The 22694-nt window shown below is 31.5% G+C and overlaps 1 protein-coding gene across 1 annotated transcript in view; it reads right to left on the bottom strand.

Moving 5' to 3' along the window:
• The window catches only part of igl (IQ calmodulin-binding domain containing protein igloo), a 115158-nt gene extending 93130 nt beyond the window's left edge, over positions 1-22028 (bottom strand). The window contains exons 1-2 of the mRNA XM_090117134.1: positions 21972-22028; positions 7344-7520 (exon numbers count right to left, since the gene is read on the bottom strand). Coding sequence (XP_089973260.1) covers positions 7344-7425 — 82 coding nt within the window. The 5' untranslated portion in view covers positions 7426-7520; positions 21972-22028. The remainder of the gene's footprint in view (positions 1-7343; positions 7521-21971) is intronic.
• Between the last annotated feature and the right edge of the window lie 666 nt (positions 22029-22694).

Raw genomic sequence — 22694 nt, 5'->3', positions numbered from 1 at the left:
CGTTGTCACGGCATCCCGTGTTAACGGCTAAACCGATTTCGATAATTCTTTTTTTATCTTGAAGTACGAGGATGGTTCTTTTGTAGAGAAAACTTAAATATGTACCACAGGGGAAGCCGGTGCGGACCACTAGTACACGATATTAAATGAATTTTGTACAACAATGTAAAATTAAATTCTGATATCTGACTTGTTTTGAAATGGTTTTATATCTAAAGAATTCCACTTATGATGTCTCTTATGATATTTTTATATTAAAACTTATTATTTTTACTGAAAATCTTCAGCTAGTTTAATTTAGTATTGATCAACACGTATATAATATATCCATATAGCATGTAGATGCATGAAGAGACTCAGACTTTTATATTATTGTTATATAATTATACACAACTAAAATAATAAATTTAGTTAACCTGTAGTAAACCAAACTGAAAGCATGCATAGCGTACTAAATTATTTAAGGATTTTATAACAAATCATTCTTAATAAATAATGCTACACGCAAGACCATATTTATCCTAAAAGTGCTACGCCAGGTGTGCTACAAGGTGGCTACAAGCTACGAACATATTATAATATTAGTGTGTAGGCCACACTAATATTATAATATGTTCGTAGCCCATAGTGGTGAGAGCTACGACGTAGTAATATGAAGTTATACCGTTGGTGATCTTGTAACTATCATAAAGATAGATAAATAAATGTTTTATTTAGGAAACACAATACATTAAATGCTATTAATAGTATTAAATAAAATTCAATCCTAATTAGTATCTTATGTTATGTTATGTGGTATTATATATTTTTTATTAATGTAAAAAGCGAGGCAGGTAATTTTTAATTTTTGTACCGAAACATAATACAGCAATAATACAGACTAATACCAATAATACAGCGGTCACTAGTGTGAAAAGGTAATTTGTTCTAATCAATATGGTTGGCAACGAAATCATTTAAGGCCGTGTACGCGGTCCGTGCGCTGTTTGGCTCAAATATGTGATTTTTCAAACCAGATTGTCCATCAACCACTTATCTTACAAACATATGAATTACTAATAATTTTAGGAAATTTTATTGTCTATGTAGTTAGTTAAGAGTTTTTTTCAATTAATACAGTATTTCTGAATACCATCAAGATAACTGAGCCGATGATTACTTGATTTCACTTTTAGTGTCAATTTCGAAGCTAAAAATATCTGAAATTGCTGACAGATCTAACACACAATTATTTTTAACTAACTGCAAAGATCCTTATTAAAATAGTTAGTTAAAAGATTTTTTTATTTTGGACTCCTAACTTACGAAATTAAAATCCGAACAATGTGAATTTTTTTAGAAATTATAGTCGACAAAATGATTATTTTCACCAAGATATTTGACTTTATTGAATATAATTTATACATATTGCAATAAAAGAATGTCTTACTTATAAGATAAAATTTAAAAAATCAACTAAGGTACCTCTATTATTTTTCTACAATTTTTTTTAAAGTACTATAAAACACTGCGCGTGACCCGATTAAAATCAGTCGGCAGCGAGCCTTTCCAGAGAGAGGACATGTTGCTCGGCGCTCTCCTGTGGACCTATGCTGTTCATAGTAAAAGGATAGCGCAAGCCGCGATCTATCGTAATAGATCGCGGAGTTTTTGACTTGCGTTAAATAGAATATGCGCTCTTAATTGTAAGAATTTTTATTTACAAGTATTGAATCCCAAAAAAAGAAATCTTTGCACGCTGCCTTTATTTATGAACTAAATCATATTTACAACCTCTTCCTGATACAGTTTCAACATTTAATTAATTTTAATATCACTATAACACTCATACCTTAAAATATTTAAATGGACATGTTTGTCCAAATTCTCTGTTGTAATGGACGCCTCGTTAAAAACTATTTTGGTATATTTTAAACAAGAAAACACAAAATTGAAGGAGTTCGTATAATCCGCATTGCGACAGTGGATATCTTTATATTTTCTATTTAGATCCTTTTGCTGTGGACAAAATATACCTACTTTAAATAATATAAAGATTATAATTTATTTTAAAATATTTTTTCTCTGTAACGTTTTCACCATTGAATCATATTTGATTATTTTTTTCAGATCTAAGTAAGATACAGTTGAAGAAATTGAGCTACTTCGTGACGAAATTAAAGTTGGAGGAAGGCATAAAAAACTGATGAGGAAACGCTTAGCCATTTCTGAAAGCGAAAATATAATTAAATACCTATTATGTTAACACTAACCTTCTTCAAATAAGCAGTGAATAGATATTTCACTTAACTTAACTTAATTCCAACTTAGGTGTATCAAAATCATATTGTTAAAGTAATGCTACGAAATTGCTACGTTTTCGTAGCTGTGCTGTAGCACATGTAGATATTATTAACAATAGCTATAATACGTAGGCAGAATATTATATTTAAAATCAAAATTCACTACTGAAAACTATTGAAAAGGTGATAAGTAACCGTAGAAAAGAAAGTTTTTAATTCAATCATAAATATTGCGATAAAAAATTGTCCATTTTTTGCTCTGAGTTAGTTTGCATATAAATGATTCTGGCTTGTCTTTTTTTATGAAAACATATTAGAATATTTCATATTAAAATTTGATAAGTATATATATATATATATATATATATATATATTTACTTATAGTTAAGCAATTTAAATTGCTGCACTAATTATCCAAGTTATTCGTACGTGTGCGTATTTGTTTTTTTGTGAGTTAATAAATAAGATAACAGTAATAACATTAGAAATAGTAAAGTTTAATACGATTTTTAAACGTAACATACAACAAGAGGTTGCTATTTAGTTGAAGGTTGTGGTTTATGCGTACAAAACCGAGGTCATCCTGTAGAACTTAAACTAGGTATATTTGTTCCCATTACAAAACTATTTTTACACGCAGTTTGTTTTTCTATACTAATTATATAAAGAGAAAAGGTTTGTAATTATGTATGTATGTATGGTTTTCACGCATAAACTACTGGACCGATTTCAATGAAATTTAGCACACATATAGAGGGTAACGTATATTAACACATAGGCTAGGTTTTATCTCGGAAATCCCACGGGAACGGGAGATACGCAGGTTTTTCTTTGAAAACGGGCGAAGCCGTGGGCGGAAAGCTAGTTTAGAAATAAAGATAGTAATTTGCCTATAGATTCACAGATTTGGTGAAAAAAACCTCTACATATCCAATTAGATTAATTAGAAAGCTTTACATCTCACATGAATGATAAACAAACGGGTATAATCAGAATAATCCATCGTATCAATGAAATACTATTAAGATTTTAAACTATTCTTTGCACTTGTAAATTATTACTTGATATAGCATTAGTGACACTTTTAGTGGTATTAGATTGTATAGTTACAGTTTTGTTCAATCGACATTACGAACTAGTAGTCTAGCTTTTTACATTTTAACTCTTACATCGTATAAACGCCCTTTAATCAGATAATATTATGCATTACATGATTGTAACCTTTGTTCTTCGCAGATTAGCACGTTACGTGATTAGAATTTAAATGCATTATTTTCGTAGCACTTGGCAATCTAATCGAAACGTAGCACCAACAATGAAGTTACTTTTGCAACCAATAGATGGCGCTGAAACCAAAAGTGCAAATTGAAAATAGCACCATCTGTGATATACACGTGGAATTAAGTGAAGCTACAAGTCGTATGTTTTAAAACCTGGCTAGCCACAGTAATAAATAAATAAATATATACAGATTGTCCGTTTAAAATTGACAGTGCTTTGCTAGTTGGTAGGTGGCGCTAAACCTAAACTATTACAGGATAATTATGACAGCGCCATCTAGTTCTTATATTAGAAACTACATCAATGAATGTCTATGTTCAGGGTGTTGAGATTAGTACAATAACAATTATAGATGGCACAAGATATTGTAATAGGAAATAATTTTCTGCTATAACATAAAACTATAGAAATTCTTTGAATATTTTAATCTTATCTTGAAGCAAATACAAAGTATTATACAAATACACAGCTAATACAAGTACAACATTATAAAATATAAACGAAGTGATACAGGCCTTTATGTAAATAATAATAATTTATCTATTCTTCCGTGATTAATTACTAAATACTAATCCTATTTAAAGTAAATAACTTAATAAAAACCTAACCCACCGCAAGAGCCTCAAAATAAATTAAACAAAAACGAACAGCGGTCGTTTTTCACGAGATTTACAACAAAAAACTGGCAACCTCACAAATTATCGGGGTTAATAACCTTTCTTATATCTCTGTCTACCCGCGACAGGTTTTATTTTCTCTTTATTGCTCAATTCGCTTCGAGACGAGTCCTTAGTGCGAGAGGCTGCCAGATTTATAAGAATTTACAAGCTCAATTTATGAATTACACTGTTATTACAGTAACGCTTCCAAATAAAGTTCGTAAGCTTACAAAGCGAAACGTTTGGAAAAATTTCTTCCTTATCCCAAATATTATGTACTTAGTATACTTAGTATACTATAGATATTTTTTTTATAAATGGGACGTGGTTATCATTTTTGTTCAACATATTCCCATCGATATTCTTTTACAAATTTATACTTTAATCAGCGTTTTTCTGAACTATAAAAGCCTAATCAAGTTAATAGGAATATTAAATTCTTGTAAAATTCCCAGAAAAAACAAAATCTAATCATTCGTACTGTAATCTAATGTTATTTAAAGTTATAGTCAGTTTTTATATAACTTAGGATACTTAATTAAAATATAATCTTTAACTTAGCAACGTTTTAAACGTTAAATAATATTAAGCGGCTTAAAGTAATGAAGATAATCCAGAACATTCAGGTAAGATAGTCGAGTTGAGCAATTAAAATGAAACTTAACCTAAATTCTAATCTTATAAAATGTATGAGTCGTTACGATGAAGTCAAAGGTAAGATGTTCTATATTTACTTACTGCGTAGAAATTTCCTTCACAATTTGGCATATACTTTTTTTTCACCTTTAAATGTATCATAAGAACATGTCGTAATATCAAGCCACTGCTAATGAGACGTTATTATGATACGATATTACTTACTACAATAAGTATTTATTTAACTACCTAGTTCTTTAGGCATTAGTTCATAATAACAAGAAAATAATATTGTTCAGAAAAGACGTAGCATTCTCCGTAGTTTTCTAGTTAAATCTATTTCTATCAGCTATTCAGTCCATATTATGAGTGTGACTCTTTCTTTTATAAAGCCCGACTTTTGAGTTTAAATTAATTCAGTTCTTGGGATATACAAACTTGATTAGCGAACTTTTTCCTTTATACTAACTATTAAGGATTAAGGAAGGAATTCGTAGCCGCGGCGTAGCACTTCGCTATTAGTGCTACGCCGCGGCTACGTTTTAAATAATATTGAGCGAATTGTTTATTGTAATTTAACGATTTTTGGTTATTTTTTTTTTCTCCATTTTCCCGCCTACTTGGACATTAACATGCAAAATGGCCTCACAAATGACGATGAAAAATGTAACTGTTACGATTAAATCTTATTGATATTATAGAGGTAAATGCGAAAGTTTGTGAGGATGGATGTGTGTGTATGTTTGTTACTCTTTCACGCAAATACTACTGAACCGATTACAATGAAATTAAGCACACTTATAGAGTGTAACTTGGATTAACACATAGGATAGGGTTTATCCCAGAAATCCCGCGGGAACGGGAACTATGCGGGTTTTTCTTTGAAAACGCGGGCGAAGCCGCCAACGGGAAGCTAGTATTAAATAAAACTACTACTGGACAGAGCCGAGACAAACACTGGGAAGCTATAGTGCATAAGTTTTTTAACTATTTTTCTATGTATTATGGATGAAATTAATATAGACAGTAAAACTTTTAGATTAGTATTACTTTGTGTAAACGAATTACAGTTTAACGAGCTCACCTGTGCAAATTACTAAAGTTATGTTGAGATTGTTCTTTCTTAGAACGTAATAGAAGATCAACAATTCTGCAGAAGATTGTATTTTGAACGTTTCTCTTTGTTTATGTTGAATATGTTACAAGCTTGAATTATTAGGAAATGGATGTTTTTATTTAAATAATAAGTAAAGTAATAGAATATGAGATACTGCTATAATTATTATAATAATATAAAAGAGAAGACTAAAGCGTTTGTTTCACAAAAGAAAGCACATCATATTTGGATACTAATTGATTAAGATATAAAAACAAGTCTAGATTAGCATATAATTTTAATCTCGTTCCGCACGAGTGAGTTCGCAGGATATAGCTAGTACAAGATAAAATCATCCGCAGGTACAAACAAAGTCAGGCCTGTCTATATACATATATCAATGTGTGTATGTGTGTACTTAAACTTTATTATAACAACCGAACTTCCAAACTTTTGCAATAAAGATCCCATATTATGTATCAAAGATGTTATTTGGCTTTCCCGGCTTTGCTGTATTTGCTTTCAGGCAGGTAATTATCTCTACGCCAATTAATAAAGTTACTGCAATAATCCAATTTATTAGATACGTTATTGGAATACATAAGTGAAGTCCCGTGTCCCCTAGTGGGGTAAGGGGCAGATGCATTACGCATACATCTGTTTCACTGATCGGTTTTATTTAGGGACAAGTAGGTGATCAGCCTTCTGTGTCCTGCCAGACCGAGACATTTTTTTCTTCGTCTCCACCGGGAATCGAACCCAGGACCCCTCGGTTCTACGCTCACGCGTCAACCACTGTACCAAGGAGGCGGTCAAAATTAGATATATCATATTAATTTGAATACATAAGTATCTAAATTAATATTATAGAGTAGAGTATTTGATGTCTCTTTGTGGGTAATGGATAAACTTACGACCTACTTTTAAAGAGTTTTTATGATGTACCTCCGGAGTCAAGGGTCATAATAATAAAATTTATATGGGACCACCTCTGGGGCATACTTTTTCGAATATAAAATGAATTTTGAAATCCGGTCCTGTTGGTAGAGAAATCGGTGAATATAAATATAAGTACTTACATTGGATCGTGGAACATACAAAAATACATAAAAAAATACTCATCTTTTTTCAACGTTAGTGTTTAATTGTAAAAAACACAACCCGGATATTTCTTAAACACCGGATTAAAAAATATGCATAATACGAATAGGAATAACATAGCTTTCTTCTCCTTAAAGAATTATCAAAAGCGATTCAGTACTTTATATAGATTACTTCGCACTTGTAAGTCAATTAATTCGTCTTAAAATCGGTTTAGATTATATTTTTCGATAATTTAAAGTTTGAAAAGATGACAAGCTACTTGTTCAAGCGGCTTGTCATGCGTACCTGTGACCGCATTCGCCTGATTTTCCTGTGAGTCCTTCTCTTCTTTATTCGACTTAGCGTCAGAACTTGTGTTGCAACCCATTTTGTCTGTTTGTTTAACTATCAGTACACTACCACTATACTATTTAATATTTATGTATAACTTAACTATAGTCTATAACATAGTTCCGTTTGTACCTGAAACAAAAAAAACATAAATAAGTTAATTATCGTATTTATAAAATATGTTGCTGCCCGCAGCGTCGCCTGCGTGGTTATTATTGGTACAAACTTTCATCCCCTATTTTGATTGATCAAAATCATTCATAGCGGATGCCTACGTCCTAATATCTACCCGCATGCCAAATTTCAGCCCGATCCGTCCAATGGTTTGGGCTGTGCGTTGATAGATCACTATGCAGTCAGTCCGTTAATCACCTTTGAATTATATATTTAGACAATTAAAAACAACCAAAAAAAGTCGGGCTAGTTATTTACTACATTATTTTAATTCGAGAACGGATTTTAATATTTGTCTCTATCAGTTTTAGGATTAAAACATTTGAAAATATGAAAACGTCTTCCCCTAACTATAAAGTTTCTATTTGCGTCGTCCCCGTAGAAACTGCTTTCTGAAGCGATTCAAAAGCGCTGCTAAAAGAAATCTAGTTAAATAAATAAATTTTAAAGCTTTAAGTTTCATAGATTTACTTAATGATTCTTTTATGTATATTCTATACTTAATATTATAAAGCTGAATAGTTCATTTGTTTGTTTGCTTGTTTGAAAGCGCTAATCTCATGAACCACGGGTCCAATTTGAAAAATTATTTTACTGTCACATAGTCCATTTATCAAGGAAGTCTATACGCTACACGTCATAACGTTAAGACCAATAGGAGAGCAGCAATGTGGGTAAAACAGTGAGGCACAGCTAGTAAATGCACAAAGTGCAAAAAATAACGTAAATTAAAACGTTTACCATGAGTATAATATTAATGTAGCAATGTAATTCTTCTACCTCAGAATTAGAGAAAAAAATTATTAAGAATGTTACAACGTTAAATAAACTTTTCAATATTTCTCAGCTATTCAGTTAGTAAATCTGATTAAAGCGGCTTTGTACTTGAAAATTTATTTCTATATTTAGTTCATTTGATCAAGTTATCAGGTAGATAGAGCTTAAGATTCAATTTGTCTTGTTTCTTAGTTATAAAGGAACGTAACACCCAATATAAATCAATATTTAATTTTATTTATGTTTCTTCAGTATTAAAATAGTTCTTACTAGCTGTTTACTTCGTCTCCACTCGCAAAATGTATGCTCCGCTCTTATAATTAATACCTATAGTTATAAAAAAAACTAAAAAACACGTTTCAATACGATAAACTCGTAAAATTATTATATTGTCACCTATCCTTAATAAATTTACAAAGTTTGAATTAATTAATCTGTCTGTTTAAAGTTAAAATCGAGTCTAAAGTCGGTTGCATACAAACATGCGGTGTAGCTAAAATCGTGTTAAAAGCTCTTTATATCTTAATCTTAATACTATAAGGCGAAAGTTTGTAAGGATGTATGGATGTATGGATGTTTGTTACTCTTTCATGTAAAAACTACTGAACCGATTACAATGAAATTTAGCACACATATAGAGGGTAACTTGGATTAACACATAGGATAGGTTTTATCCCGGAAATCCCACGGGAACGGGAACTATGCGGGTTTTCCTTTGAAAACGCGGGCGAAGCCGCGAGCGGAAATCTAGTATCTTTATAGTTTTACTAAAGATATTCCTATTTCTTAGAACTAAGGGTCTTCAAACTCGAAACCCAAGATACTTACTATTGCCAAATTCAACAGGTGGCCTAGGCATCCTATTTCACACAGACACTAAGGCCTTGGAAGCCTAGTCTCTCTGTACATTATCGATCAAACAGAGTACGAACACTATTTATTACGACCTTCCGACACGCCATTTAGTTTTACATTTTAAATTAAACATGACTCTTTGTTATGGGCTATTTGAAAATAGGTGACGTCAGATTACATTGCCATATACATAATATATGTAGTATCTAAATATCTATCTGTTTGTTACGCTTTCATGGCTGAATGAAAATATATAGCTGTAAGCTACCAATATAAGTTGCAGTTGTAAAGGGTTGTCCTTGTCAAATTGTTTGTCCGCAGATAAAGCCACGAGGCGCAATTAGTCATTCAATCTTAAATGTTACTTATTAACCTCATCAATCTTTTGTTGCCAGAAAGATATGTAGCGCTTTTCATATTGTTGTGTTGTTTCTTTCGTTAGGTACTTGTAATATGTGTGTATTCTTTGTATTTAGTTTCCTGTTCTACTTTATTATATTATATGTATGTATGTACAATAAAACCTCTATTATTATTAACTATTAAATACAGTTTCAGGCCACAATTGCTGTGTGAAGGCGGCCATGATTTTCCATTAAGCCCATTATAATCCTACGGATATGGAAATCGCATGTAATATTGCAAAATAAATTACATTGCTATATTATGCGTATGTGATTGCTATAACTATAAGTAGTTATATGACTATAAGTAGTTTTAAAGTATATAATTTATTAGGATTCAGACAAAGCGGGCGAAGCCGCGGGTCGTAAGCTAGTGGTAGTAATGATACTATAAACTATGAGAAAAACACCGATTAATAATATTGAAATTTCAAACTCATTTACTTCTTAAACGTCAAAAATATAATAAAAATGAAGTCTCAAGAAAATTAAGAGTATGTAGGTTACATTAAAATTAAAAAGAACCTCTATATGAATCTCGTAAAGCTCCCCTCAATCGAATAAAATTTTAACATGACGGCTCCTTAGAGGCTTGACCCCTGTTTGAACTTTATTTTCACCTTAATATTTAAGTTCAAAGTATGTTATACGTGTTGAATTTTGGTATTACATATTTTGTTTTATTTACTTTATTTATAGGAAACATGACACTATGAAATTTAATATTTTCCGGATAAAATTTCGAATATAAATATCTCCAAAGTGGTCGTAATTTTAAGGTATTTATTTTCATAATTATAACATTAATTTATTTTCATAAAAACAAGGGTAAGTTTTTTGTATAAAAACGAGTGGTAATAGAGAGGTAATAGAAATAAAATACAGACAGCAGTTCTGTATTTTATTTGCATAACTACTCTCTACTATATTAATTATAGTAAATATATAAATATACTGTTTATAAACACTACATAGTATAAAACAAAGTCACTTTCTCTGTCCCTATGTCCCTTTGTATGCTTAAATCTTTCAAACTACGCAACAGATTTTGATGCGGTTTTTTTAATAGATAGAGTGATTCAAGAGGAAGGTTTTAGTATATAATTTATTAGATTTAAGTCGAAGCGGGCGAAGCCGCGGGCGGTAAGCTAGTAATATATACTTAATAAATATACTATTCTATAAGCATACAATTTATAGGGCTTCAAAGAGTGGAATGTGCTTGACCCTGCGGGTATTTTTATTTTAATTTTAAAAAACATTTTCACCTATTATTGTTGTTGTGTATTTTACGCCTATTTATAAACTAAAAACATTGAAAAGTCCTTTATTTATACCGATATAAATTTAAGATATAATTCTATAATTCTGTAATATTTCTAGCTTGAGTACGAACAGAAACTATTAATTTACAAAGTACTTATCATAATTTAAGACACGAAACACCACTAATTCTTTTCAATTAGCTAACACTATTAAAATGACCGATACCACTTGGCCTATCATAGCAAGCCTACTCCATACAATAAAAGGTCTAACTATACTGGAAACATTGTGTTCAAAGCAAATTATACGCATAAATTTGTATTAGTCAGATTTCTAAGTAAATAGAGATGACGTCAGCACTTCGATACATTTATAGTTTCAGTTCGAGACATAAATAAGCCCTCGAAAGCTGTCAAATCGAGTTTACGATCTTATGTATGGTTATGTTTTATTTATATGCCGTAAACGTGTGTTTCTTGTATCGGAAAAGTGTAAAAGAGTATGTATAGATGTAAATAATGCTGGCAAATTCAATTAAAATATATGGATTAGAACAACTAGAGTCGTTATATTTCATCACCCTAGCCAATTACAATTTGATAGATGTAGTCTGATGTAGTGTGCTACATATTGTCAGTTTTGACATAGTTTTTAGTTCCATAAGGCCGCCTGTCCATCTGCAAGAAAACTTCCTCAAGAAATGTCCGACAGTCTGTCTGACAGCAACTTGCAAGTCTACTTGCAGGTGGAAACGCGGAATTGGACTTGCAAGCTGCTGTCAGACAGACTGTCGGACATTTCTTGCGGAAGTTTTCTTGCAGATGGACAGGCGGCCTAACAACATGTTAGTTTTCAAGCGGATACTAGAATTCCGCTCGAAGGCGGTGCCCGCTATGTTTAAAACTAAACAAATTATATACTTAAATCTTCCTCAATAACCGCTCTATCTTTTAAAAGATACGTATTAAAATCTATTGAGTAGTTTTAAAGATCTAAGCAGAGAGAGACAGACAGTTAAAAGCGACTTTGTTATACATTATGTGGTGATGGGAATAGTGTAAAAGAGGTGTATGTAAAAATAAATGTAAATAATAAGGCTAGTAAATAAAAAGGTTGAATGGATTGAGATAGAGAGTCATCGTTATAATCCATCACGCTAGCCAAGTGCGGGTTGATAGATGTAACGTGTTGTCGAAGTTTTTAGTTCCCTAACATGTGGGTTTTTCCCGGGATGTTTTATTTTAGAGATAATAGTAGTGATCTTATTTGGATATATTTGTCAATCGCTGTGCCCTGCGGTTTTACCCGCATTGCTCCGCTCCTCTTGGTCTTAGCGTGATGATACATAGCCTTACAGCCTTCCTCGTTAAATGGGCTATCTAATACCGAAATAATTCTTCAAATCGAACCAGTAGTTCCTGAGATTAGCGCGTTCAAACAAACAAACTCTTCAGCTAACAGCTTTATAATATTAACTCGACAATTTATAGATCAAACAGTAAACTGAATAACTAGAACTATTAATGAACTTAAAAAATATCAGTTAACAACAATTAGTGTAATCATTAAAGCGCTGTTAAACCTAAAGTTGTCTTGAAGCTTTTGCGATCGTAAAATTTATATGTAATGCTGATCCTGTGTGTGTGTAATTCATTACAAAACAAAATTGCGCTTACACCGTGGCTACGTATTGTGAATAAAAAAAGATTTAAATGTATAAATAATTGATTTGTACTTATAATACTAACTGTACTAAACAGCATCCACAAAAAAGCTCAGACCAGACGTATCGATCGAGCTTCAACAATTTAAAGTACGAAGTTTCATAACAAAAGTGTTGCGAGTGACTATTGAAACTATTTGTATGTACTCTACTTATTTTACTATTCTGTTATAAATGAAATGTATTTGTATTAGAATCGTGTGTTTTTAACTTTTTAAAGGGAGTGAAGGACTTTTATACATATATATGAAGAAGAACTGTTATTCATCGTATTTTACAGATAAACTTTTTCGGCGCGTTGAGAGTAAATTTCAAGGTCGAATCATGGTTATACCGTCACGTCATGGAGTAAGGCGACGAGACGACGAGTGGGTAAAGGACATACAAGAAAAGAGGTTTTGAACGATATAATATAATATATTGAATTTTTATGATGTGTACTTTAAAATTATTTATCACCAAATCGATATACTACCCCAAAATATATTATAGATTTTTTTTTCAAACGAACTTCTTAAAAATCTGTTTCTCAGCTCGTAGCGTTTACATTTAAAATTTTGAGACAGCCTGAAATATTTTGCCATCTGGATATTTTATATTTAACTTGATTTATTTCACTCAAACCATTTTCATGTTATCAATGTTAAGTATGACTAAAATCGAACTCAAACTAAAGCATTAATTTATTCAACAAAACTTCTTATTTGTCAGTTTTCATCCCAATTCATAAATCTAGAAAATATATCAATGGGATCAAATGTCTGATCTCTATCTGGAAGGTTTTCGGGCGACTACGAAAGATTTGGCGTTGATAAATATATGTCTTTTGGCTCAACGCGTGATGGTATTTGTTGATCAAAATATGTACTTGAGACAACAATATGCTTTGATGAATAAGTTATTTTATATTGTATGAATTTGACGTCGCCTTGTCGTATCTAATAACATTTTTTTGTAAACATTGATGCTCCTTTTTTTGCATATTTCAAACATATTATAAAACGTTCCTACTTGACAATTGTACATTGTACAAGTAGTTAGAAAATGGTATTTGAAATTCATTACAATTACATTACAATATATTATTATTTTCTATTCATCTACAATCCTCATAAAACACATAAACAAAAACATAAGAGGCAAATAATGAAAGTACATTGATTATCTATTATTTTTTATTTTACATAGCTATGTTCTTGTTTTAGTAATCAGGAAAAATATGACCTATCGAATCTCAACATTACGCACATAACATACTATTATTATTTAGAAAAAGAAGTCAATGTTTCCTTTTCATCCAGTTTTTCCTCCACTGAATTGACTGTTCAAACGTGTTCGATTAAGAAACAAAAGCATTAAGACGCACATTCACGAAGTTTCCGACGCGTTACGGTCGCACAAAAGAATGAGAGTGAATGGCAGCTTTAGATACACGCGTTTGCGTCAGATATTTTTATTTCACCAATGGGAAAACTGTTGTTTCCTGTATACTTATTTATTATTGCTTTTTATGGTGTACCCAAAAATTACGAATAGAAGGGAGTCAAGCTTTTTATTTCTCCTTTGTTTTTCTGAGTTATAATTAACTATCTGTTACCGTCGGTTTTGCCCCTTTTGTCAAAGATCTTACATCGCAGGAAAAAGTAGCCTATATTCTGTAGTCTCCTATATATAATATATTTGTGCCCATAGGCACAAAAATAATACAATAAATTCGCTCTGTAGAGATGTGAAAGAGAGACAAATAACCAAACATATGTTACTAAAAATAGTATGCATATTTAAAGTAGATACACCTTTTAAAACATATCCAAAGACTTCTACTAGTGTAATACAAAACCAGTACATAAAGTATAATAAAAAGAACGCCGAGCGAGCCTAGAAAACATTTATGCTCAAATATATTTGCATCGTAGCTCGTGATACAAATTCATAAAAGCCATGTTCATTCACATTTTATGAGCAATGCCACGCTGTATTAGATATTCCAGTGTATGCTGAATAAGATATTTTGTTTCTAGTACTCTTTTGTAGGAAAATAGGTTATCTTTTAGTGTGTCATCTTATTTTAGAAAAGGTGCTTGTCAATGAACTTAAATTTATCTACACTAATATTATAAACAGGAAAACTTTGTTTGTTTGATTGTAATGAAAAGGCTCATAAACTACTGGACCGATTTTGATGAAATTTGGTACAGATAATCTTAAGACCCTGAGAAAGAACATAGGCTACCTTTACTGCGAAATATGTACCACCGGCGAAGCCGGGGCGGACCGCTAGTGGTTTTATAAAAGGAACAGAATATTTGGTTAAATGTATAATTTATAAGTCTATTTTACTGCTTAATAAATATGCTACTGCTTAATTTTTAAATTATAACAGACTGACACTGGGTTAAACTTATTAATAGGCTGCTACCACTTTATTATGTGACCTCTTATAATGACGTTATTAATTTTGGAGTCATTTACTAACAGTGTATACTGTATATTAATAATATTATGTAGCCTTATTATTGTGAATACGCTTTGTTTAAATTATTTCGTGCAAGACTATAATTAGCCCAAATTTTGTTTACAGGTAGCTGTTTTGGTCGACACCTTTTACACGAATTAAAAGAAAACGGTGATTTAAATTATGTGGTTATGTTTTTTTTGTACTTAAAAACAATAGATGATCGCCGACTACTTCAACATAAAAAAACGATACATAATACGCCTTTCTCACCCCTAAACAAGAAATGTGATCTTTGGTTTAAAAATACATGAGTATGTAAGTATATAGAATGTTATTGTGTTTGTAGGTGTTTGTATTGGCAGACAGAAAACCGGTGTTTCATTGTTTATTTCATATCGTCACACTTCAGGTTGACAACTCATATCTATATGTCCTATTTATTACAAGCCAAAGTTCGTGTGTATAAAAAACTAGCTGTGCGCCGCGGTTTTACCCGCAGTGCTCCGCTCCTGTTGGTCTTAGCGTGATGATATATAGCCTATAGCCTTCCTCGATAAATGGGCTATCTAACACCAAAAGAATTTTTCTAATCAGACCAGTAGTTCCTGAGATAAGCGCGTTCCAACAAACAACAAACACACTCTTCAGCTATAAAATATTAAGTATGTATATAGCTATATGTTCAAATGAAAGAAAATGGCCGCGCATATAATTTATTCATAAATTTAGACGCTTTTCAATTTAAAAGTACTACGGAATTAAGCCATAATAAGAGGCCTTTACGTAAAATACACAAGTTTAAAATTTGAATGTTAAAATTTAGCTTTTACATGAAATGTTAATTAATTATGATTGTAAAATGAATGGGTTTAAAATAAAGGATGAAATTTAATATGTGTTTTATTTACTTTACCTCTCATATAGTTACTTTCATGTGTTTGTTTACAATAACTTTGAATGGAAAATTGAAAGATTGGAAGATGGTTGTTTGTTGCTATCTACACTAATATTATAAAGCTGAAGAGTTTGTTTGTTTGAACGCGGTAATCTCGGGAAAAATCCGATTTGAAAAATTCTTTCGGTTTTAGATAGCTCATTTATCGAGGAAGGCTATAGGCTATATACCATCACGCTACGACAAACAGGAGAGGAGCCACGGGGGTGAAACCGCGCGGAGCGGCTAGTTGTACGATAAAACTGCTGAATCGTTTTGATTTAAATTTAGCATACTTATATGTGTGTATTTAGATGCATTTTAATCTGGTTCAAATAACTTTTGCCTTTTTGCGATTATGAGGAACCATTTGGAGAAATTGTAACTGAATATAGTTTCCTACTTAAATATTTTCTCGTAGACAATTTTAAATGAAAATTGAAATAAATGGTAAGTTTTATACATATCCAATCTCACGGAAAAACAACTGTTTCTCTATAAACGAGTTACAAACTTTCGTCCTTAAAAATACATTAATATCATAACCAATTCTATAGTATACTAGCGGTCCGCCCCGGCTTCGCCCGTGGTACATGTTTACGTTTTCTCTACATAAGAACCATCCTCGTACTTCAAGGAATATAATAAAAAAAGAATTATCGAAATCGGTTCAGCCGTTCTCGAGTTATGCGCTTACCAACACATTTTGCGATTCATTTTTATATATAAGACTAGCGGTCCGCCCCGGCTTCGCTCGTGGTACATGTTTACGTTTTCTCTACATAAGAACCATCCTCGTACTTCAAGGAATATAATAAAAAAAGAATTATCGAAATCGGTTCAGCCGTTCTCGAGTTATGCGCTTACCAACACATTTTGCGATTCATTTTTATATTAAAGAGAAGATTAATAAAACAAAAAAACACTAAAAGCGTTAATATAAAACGCTATATCCACACCCTCTATCTAGTGAATAAGCGAACCAATCATAATGAAATCACTCCATTAGATAGCTCAGATCACGATCGATACTATGGGTAATGGATTGTGGTGTTTAGTCACGCTATGGAGAAGATATTGGTAAGGTTAACCGATTGCGCTAAAAAGGGAGTAATGTTTTATTCAATATTAATACATCTGATCTTGTACTATAGTATTATATTATAAGTGAAGTATTCTTTTGTATTATTTGATACTAGAGGTCCGCCCCGGCTTCGCCCGTGGTACATATTTTGCAATAAAAGGTAGCCTATGTCCTTTCTCGGGTATCAAAATATCTCCATACCAAATTTCATGCAAATTGGTTCAGTAGTTTAGGCGTGATTGAGTAACAGAAAGACAGTCAGAGTTACTTTCGCATTTATAACATTAGTATGGATTATCAATGACAAGTTATGTTTCCTACATAAAGGCTATTCGTTAAAAGAAGATTTCAAAGGATTTAAAAAATATATGAACGTTTTATATCAAAGCTGCTTTTAAGCAAGGCATATCTTCTAGGTCACATCTTGTCTAGACGTGACCTAAGCTATTGTAGAATAATGCTGAGTCTAGAATTATTTATTTTATTGTCTGTCTGTGAATCTCTTTATATATTAATTGTTGATATTGCTTGATATTATGAAAGAAAATAATATTTATGGGTAAAACAAGTTTTTATGCATTTGCTATGCTATAAAATGGTTATCTACTTAGAGATATGATAATAATCTAAACATATTGCATAAATTGTATTATGATAAACATCCATTTAATAGTGTAACAACACTTAAAGTTATAAATAAATAAAACCGGCCAAGTGCGAGTCGGGCTCGCGCACAAAGGGTTCCGTAGCAGCAAATATAATAAATTACAGTTAAATCAACCTATCTCAAAAACTATAAGAGATACTTTGATCAAACCAAAAATCGTTGAAAGAGTTAATTAGCATGCATCACCTCTATTTTTTTTAGAATTTTATACCCCGTAGTTATAAAAATAGAGGGGGGGGGACATACTTTTTACGACTTTGAGAGCTGATATCTCAAAAACCGTTCACTTTAAGAAAAATGTTTTTTAGAAAACTTTATATCATTTTAAAAGACCTTTCCATTGATACCCCACACGGGTATGTACATCGAAAAAAAAAATTTCATCCCTCAGTTACATGTATGGGGGGCCCCACCCCCAATTCTTTTTTTTACTATTTAGTGTCATATTTTTGTAGCGGTTCATACAACACATATTCCCATCAAATTTCATCACTGTAGTACTTATAGTTTCCGAGTAAATCGGCTGTGACAGACGGACAGACGGACAGACGGACAGACGGACATGACGAAACTATAAGGGTTCCGTTTTTGCCATTTTGGCTACGGAACCCTAAAAATAGATAAAAACATTCTATGATGTTTTCAAAAACGAAAACGAAGAAAACTTAGATGAATAAATAGATCTTGGCCTAATTTTTTCTTATCTGTATACAATAGTTTAAAAAAAGATTCAAAAGCACCGTACATTTCTAGCAGTCATAATAAATTTTATTTTTACTAACATAATTTTTAAGATAATAATTGTTTCTAACAAAATGAGTCCTGGTCACTTGAATAAATAAATGAATTATTATTATTATTATAAAAGAATGTCCTAATTGACATTTTCTTTATATCATTAAAACATGAGCAAGAGTCGAGCAAGATGTGATCCTGAGTTCGATTCCCGGTGGAGACGAAGAAAAAAAAATGTCTCAGTCTGGCAGGACACAGAAGGCTCATCTACTTGTCCGTAAAGAAAATCGATCAGTGGAACAGATATCTGCATAATGCATCTGCCCCTTACCTCACTAGGGGACACGGGGGACTTTTAAACATGAGCAAAACCAGGGTGAAAATAAGTCGAAAATAAGATTTCTTTCGTGTAAAATTTCTGTATGTTTAAATGTAATGTTTGTATTATTCTTTTAATAAGGTTCTTTGCTAAAATCAATATTATTATGACGTCGGGACAACGACCTTTAGGTCACCTTTATAATTTTAGAATTTCTCGATCTATTTAGAAAAGTTATAATGGTCTTATCGTTCAAATGGTCTTGAGGGAGATATTGAAGCTTATCAATGTTAACTTTTAATAATTGCTTCAATATTATATGTACTTATTTATTTTCCAAAAAATTACAATTAGGTTTCTTAGAAATTGTATACCTAAGTGAGCTTAGAAAAAAGTTTACGATATAATTTATAAATTGAATAAGTGTATAGGAGAAGTACGAATAATAAACATCGATTGTTCCTTTTAAAACTGGTTAGTAGAAAAATTTATTTGCCCCATACTGGAGTGAAAAATCAAAATAAGTACCTATTAAAAAAACAGATAATCATAACTTTATTTTTAAAACTAAAAAATATTAAAAAACTTATTATGATATAAAATATTCAAAGAATTTATTTCATATTAATTAAAGCTTTTGAAACGAGAGCTTTTCGTGAAAATGCATCCCATTGTTTCATGAAAAATGGATTACGATTTTATTAAATAGTTCGGCTTTATGGATTTATTAAAGTAATTAATTTAAAAAAAATTATTATATTCCTTGAAGTACGAGGATGGTTCTTATGGATAGAAAATATATACCACGGGCGAAGCCGGGGCGGACCGCTAGTTAAATATAATGTTTGAATATTTTAGATTTTAAATTTATACTAATACGAGGTCATAGTACCTTAATAAAAAATAGCAAGTTTCATCAAAATTTGATCGGCCGTTATTGCATGATAGACTTCTATCCAATCTCACAAACTATTGTATTATGTATGTTAGTATGGTAGAGGACAGAAAGGAATAGAGTATGTATTAGTATGAAGTACTTATAGCAGTAGGATAGGATAGAGTTTAGCTGTAGGATAGGTAGAGTGTTTTTAATAGTAATATAAGAGTAATATATAGAGATGAATTATATTTGTAATTTGTAGTAATCTTTGATTATATCTTGCGAATGTTTGTTTGTCCTTTCTTCGCAACGGAGCGATTTTATGATATGATTTTCGTGTCTGAAGATGTGTTGAGAGAGATATAAGCTACACTACGGAGAAACATCTAATTTCAAGGAATTTCTGTACCTTTGACTTCTAAAGGAATTTTCTTAGATTGTGCGGGCGAAGCCGCGGGCGGATAGCATCTTTATATGAAAATCTGCATAATATACTAAATTTATTTTATTATATTTATTTACTAAAGAATACTCGTGTAGATGTAGGTGTTAATGCTAAAATAACGATTTCAGAGAACCAATTAGTTGCTAGACTTTGTTTTTCTTGCGTAGGGGTTTTCTACGAACTATTTTTAATTGGTATTTCTAATTCTGAATGTATACAAGTATCTTAAGTACCTACGAATGCAAATAAGTATATCTTACAAAGATCTCCATTAGGTATATATTTTTTTTGTGTGTGTTTGTAAATCAACTCCTCTGAAACGACTTGACCGGTTTTTGTTAATGCTTTTCTGTAAAGGTAACTTAGGATAGGCTATTAACAATTTTTATATCCCTGAGTGATAAAATTAAATAACAATTTTTGGCTTGTAGATATGTAATACTATATAATAATAAATATGTGTATATTTTATGAATGAATGAACGAATAAATATGTGTATATTATATGTATATGTGTTATATGGGATAAAGCAAACGAATATAAAAATTGGTATAAAATTTATATTGCTACTATCTTTGCGCCCGCGGCTTCGATCACGTCAACTACTATTTATCGCGACAGCCGCTCCCCATACCCATACTTTTTTATTTATTCATATTTTTGCAATATGTAAAAAATATAATAAAGCTTCTATTTGTTAAAACTTACATACTTGACATATACCTACTGTAATGTGAAATACATGAAAGTTCAAATCCGCTCTTTCATTAGCCCTTAAGCCTTATACATATTTTCAAAGTCAAGTGTTCTATGTTTCCTTCTTCTAACCTGCGAAACTACTTAATCAAGCGTGATAAAATTTGTTTAATATGTAAGTCGAATATGAGACATCTTCTCGTTTATATGAACAATGGAAAAGAAAATATCGTTAAGGATCATTTATATGTCTATTAGATTTACGACTTAATCACAGTATAGCAAACACTAAAATAAAACTAATATAAGAGCTTTGTATTCATATTCACTTGACGAGTATGCAAACAGGCAAATAAACTCTCATTCATATTTCATACCCAACTAGAGAGTTTTATGAAAATATTAATTCGAATAACATAGACATATCTTTTATTATACATTTTTTTTATATCTATACTAATATTATAAAGCTGTAGAGTTTGTTTGTTTGAACGCACTAATCTCAGGAACTACTGGTCCGATTTGAAAATTTCTATCGGTGTTAGATAGCCCATTCATCGAGGAAGGCTATATAATATCATCAAGCTAAGACCAAGAGCTATATAATATCATCAAGCTAAGCTAAGAGTGGAGACACGCGGGTGAATCCGCGGAGCGCAGCTAGTCTCTTTATAAATAGCGATAATTCACATTAATCTCTATCTAATCTAGTCAATAGTTATATTGGACACTATTATAAAACTTGTCTCGTGAAATAAAAACTTTAAAGTATATAACAAGTTACATACAAATATTTACTACACTACTAAATGTACCAATCTCTTGTTAGTGAAGAGAATTTGTATCATTTGTTTCAATCAGAAGTAGCTATACGCGCCTAAATACGATACAATGCTTCTACCGAGAATAGAACCTTTGGCTAACGCTTCATAAACTCTTATTCAAAAAGCTGAAATAAAATAAATAATTGAGAACAAAACAGAATATAGAGCATAACTTCTATGTCAATTGTTTCATTTCATACATTCAAACCCTTTTCAATTGCCTCCATAGTTATACACCTAAAATACCAATTATTTCAGCAATAAAAATATATCACAAACACAATACTGTACGCAATAAAACCCTTATTTCAATAGCAATTCATTGAATACAAATTTCTTACCATTCACAAATAGAAATCCAATATAACACAACACAACCACACCCTATGGTGTCCGGGACACGACTGACGTGCAGGAGTCAGGAACGGCAGGACTGTGGGGTAACTTATGGGCCCTTTTCACAATGGACAGCATTGGGCGAGTAGAGGCAATCACGATAGTGTAGAGCCTAGCTGTCTTACCACAAAAAACTTTAGACAGGGCTTAACTATAAGCGCGGGTTCTCTTTAATCTGGTTTTTTCGTATTTCACATAGACAACTATTAAAGATCTCTGGTTTAAAGTTAGACTGTGTTTAAAATTGTTTTGTGGTTAGTATATGTCTATGATCAGCCGTCATTGTAGATGTTTATTCATAATCGCCGTAATAGCGGCAAACATCGATGATCATTTGTTGGGCCAACGCTGCCCATTGTGAAGAGGGAGCATTATAAGCACCATGTTTGTTGAATCTCTGAGTTTGCACATTATGAGTTTCAGCCCGTTACGAGTTGAGCTTTGTTGGACTTTTTTGTATTAGAAAAGCTTAGTCTGACGACGATAGAGTTAAACGATATTAAGATGTACTTTTCGTGTTAAGATGTAGAAGCCCTTCTGCTAACATCGAGAGACACCATAAAAAGAGGTACTTACAACCTCTGAAATATTTTTTTCATGTTCTTGTTATTTAAGTTGGTAGTTGTTCACTTTTTAGACGTTATATTTTTTCAAAAGATACTAAGTAT

This window comes from Colias eurytheme, chromosome 27, assembly GCF_061535395.1.
Source record: "Colias eurytheme isolate Ceu_HAF_F1 chromosome 27, ilColEury1 Martin Lab GWU primary, whole genome shotgun sequence".
NCBI lineage: Eukaryota > Metazoa > Arthropoda > Insecta > Lepidoptera > Pieridae > Colias > Colias eurytheme.
Note: the sequence above shows the minus strand (reverse complement) of the source record. Positions and strands in the feature narration are given on the sequence as shown.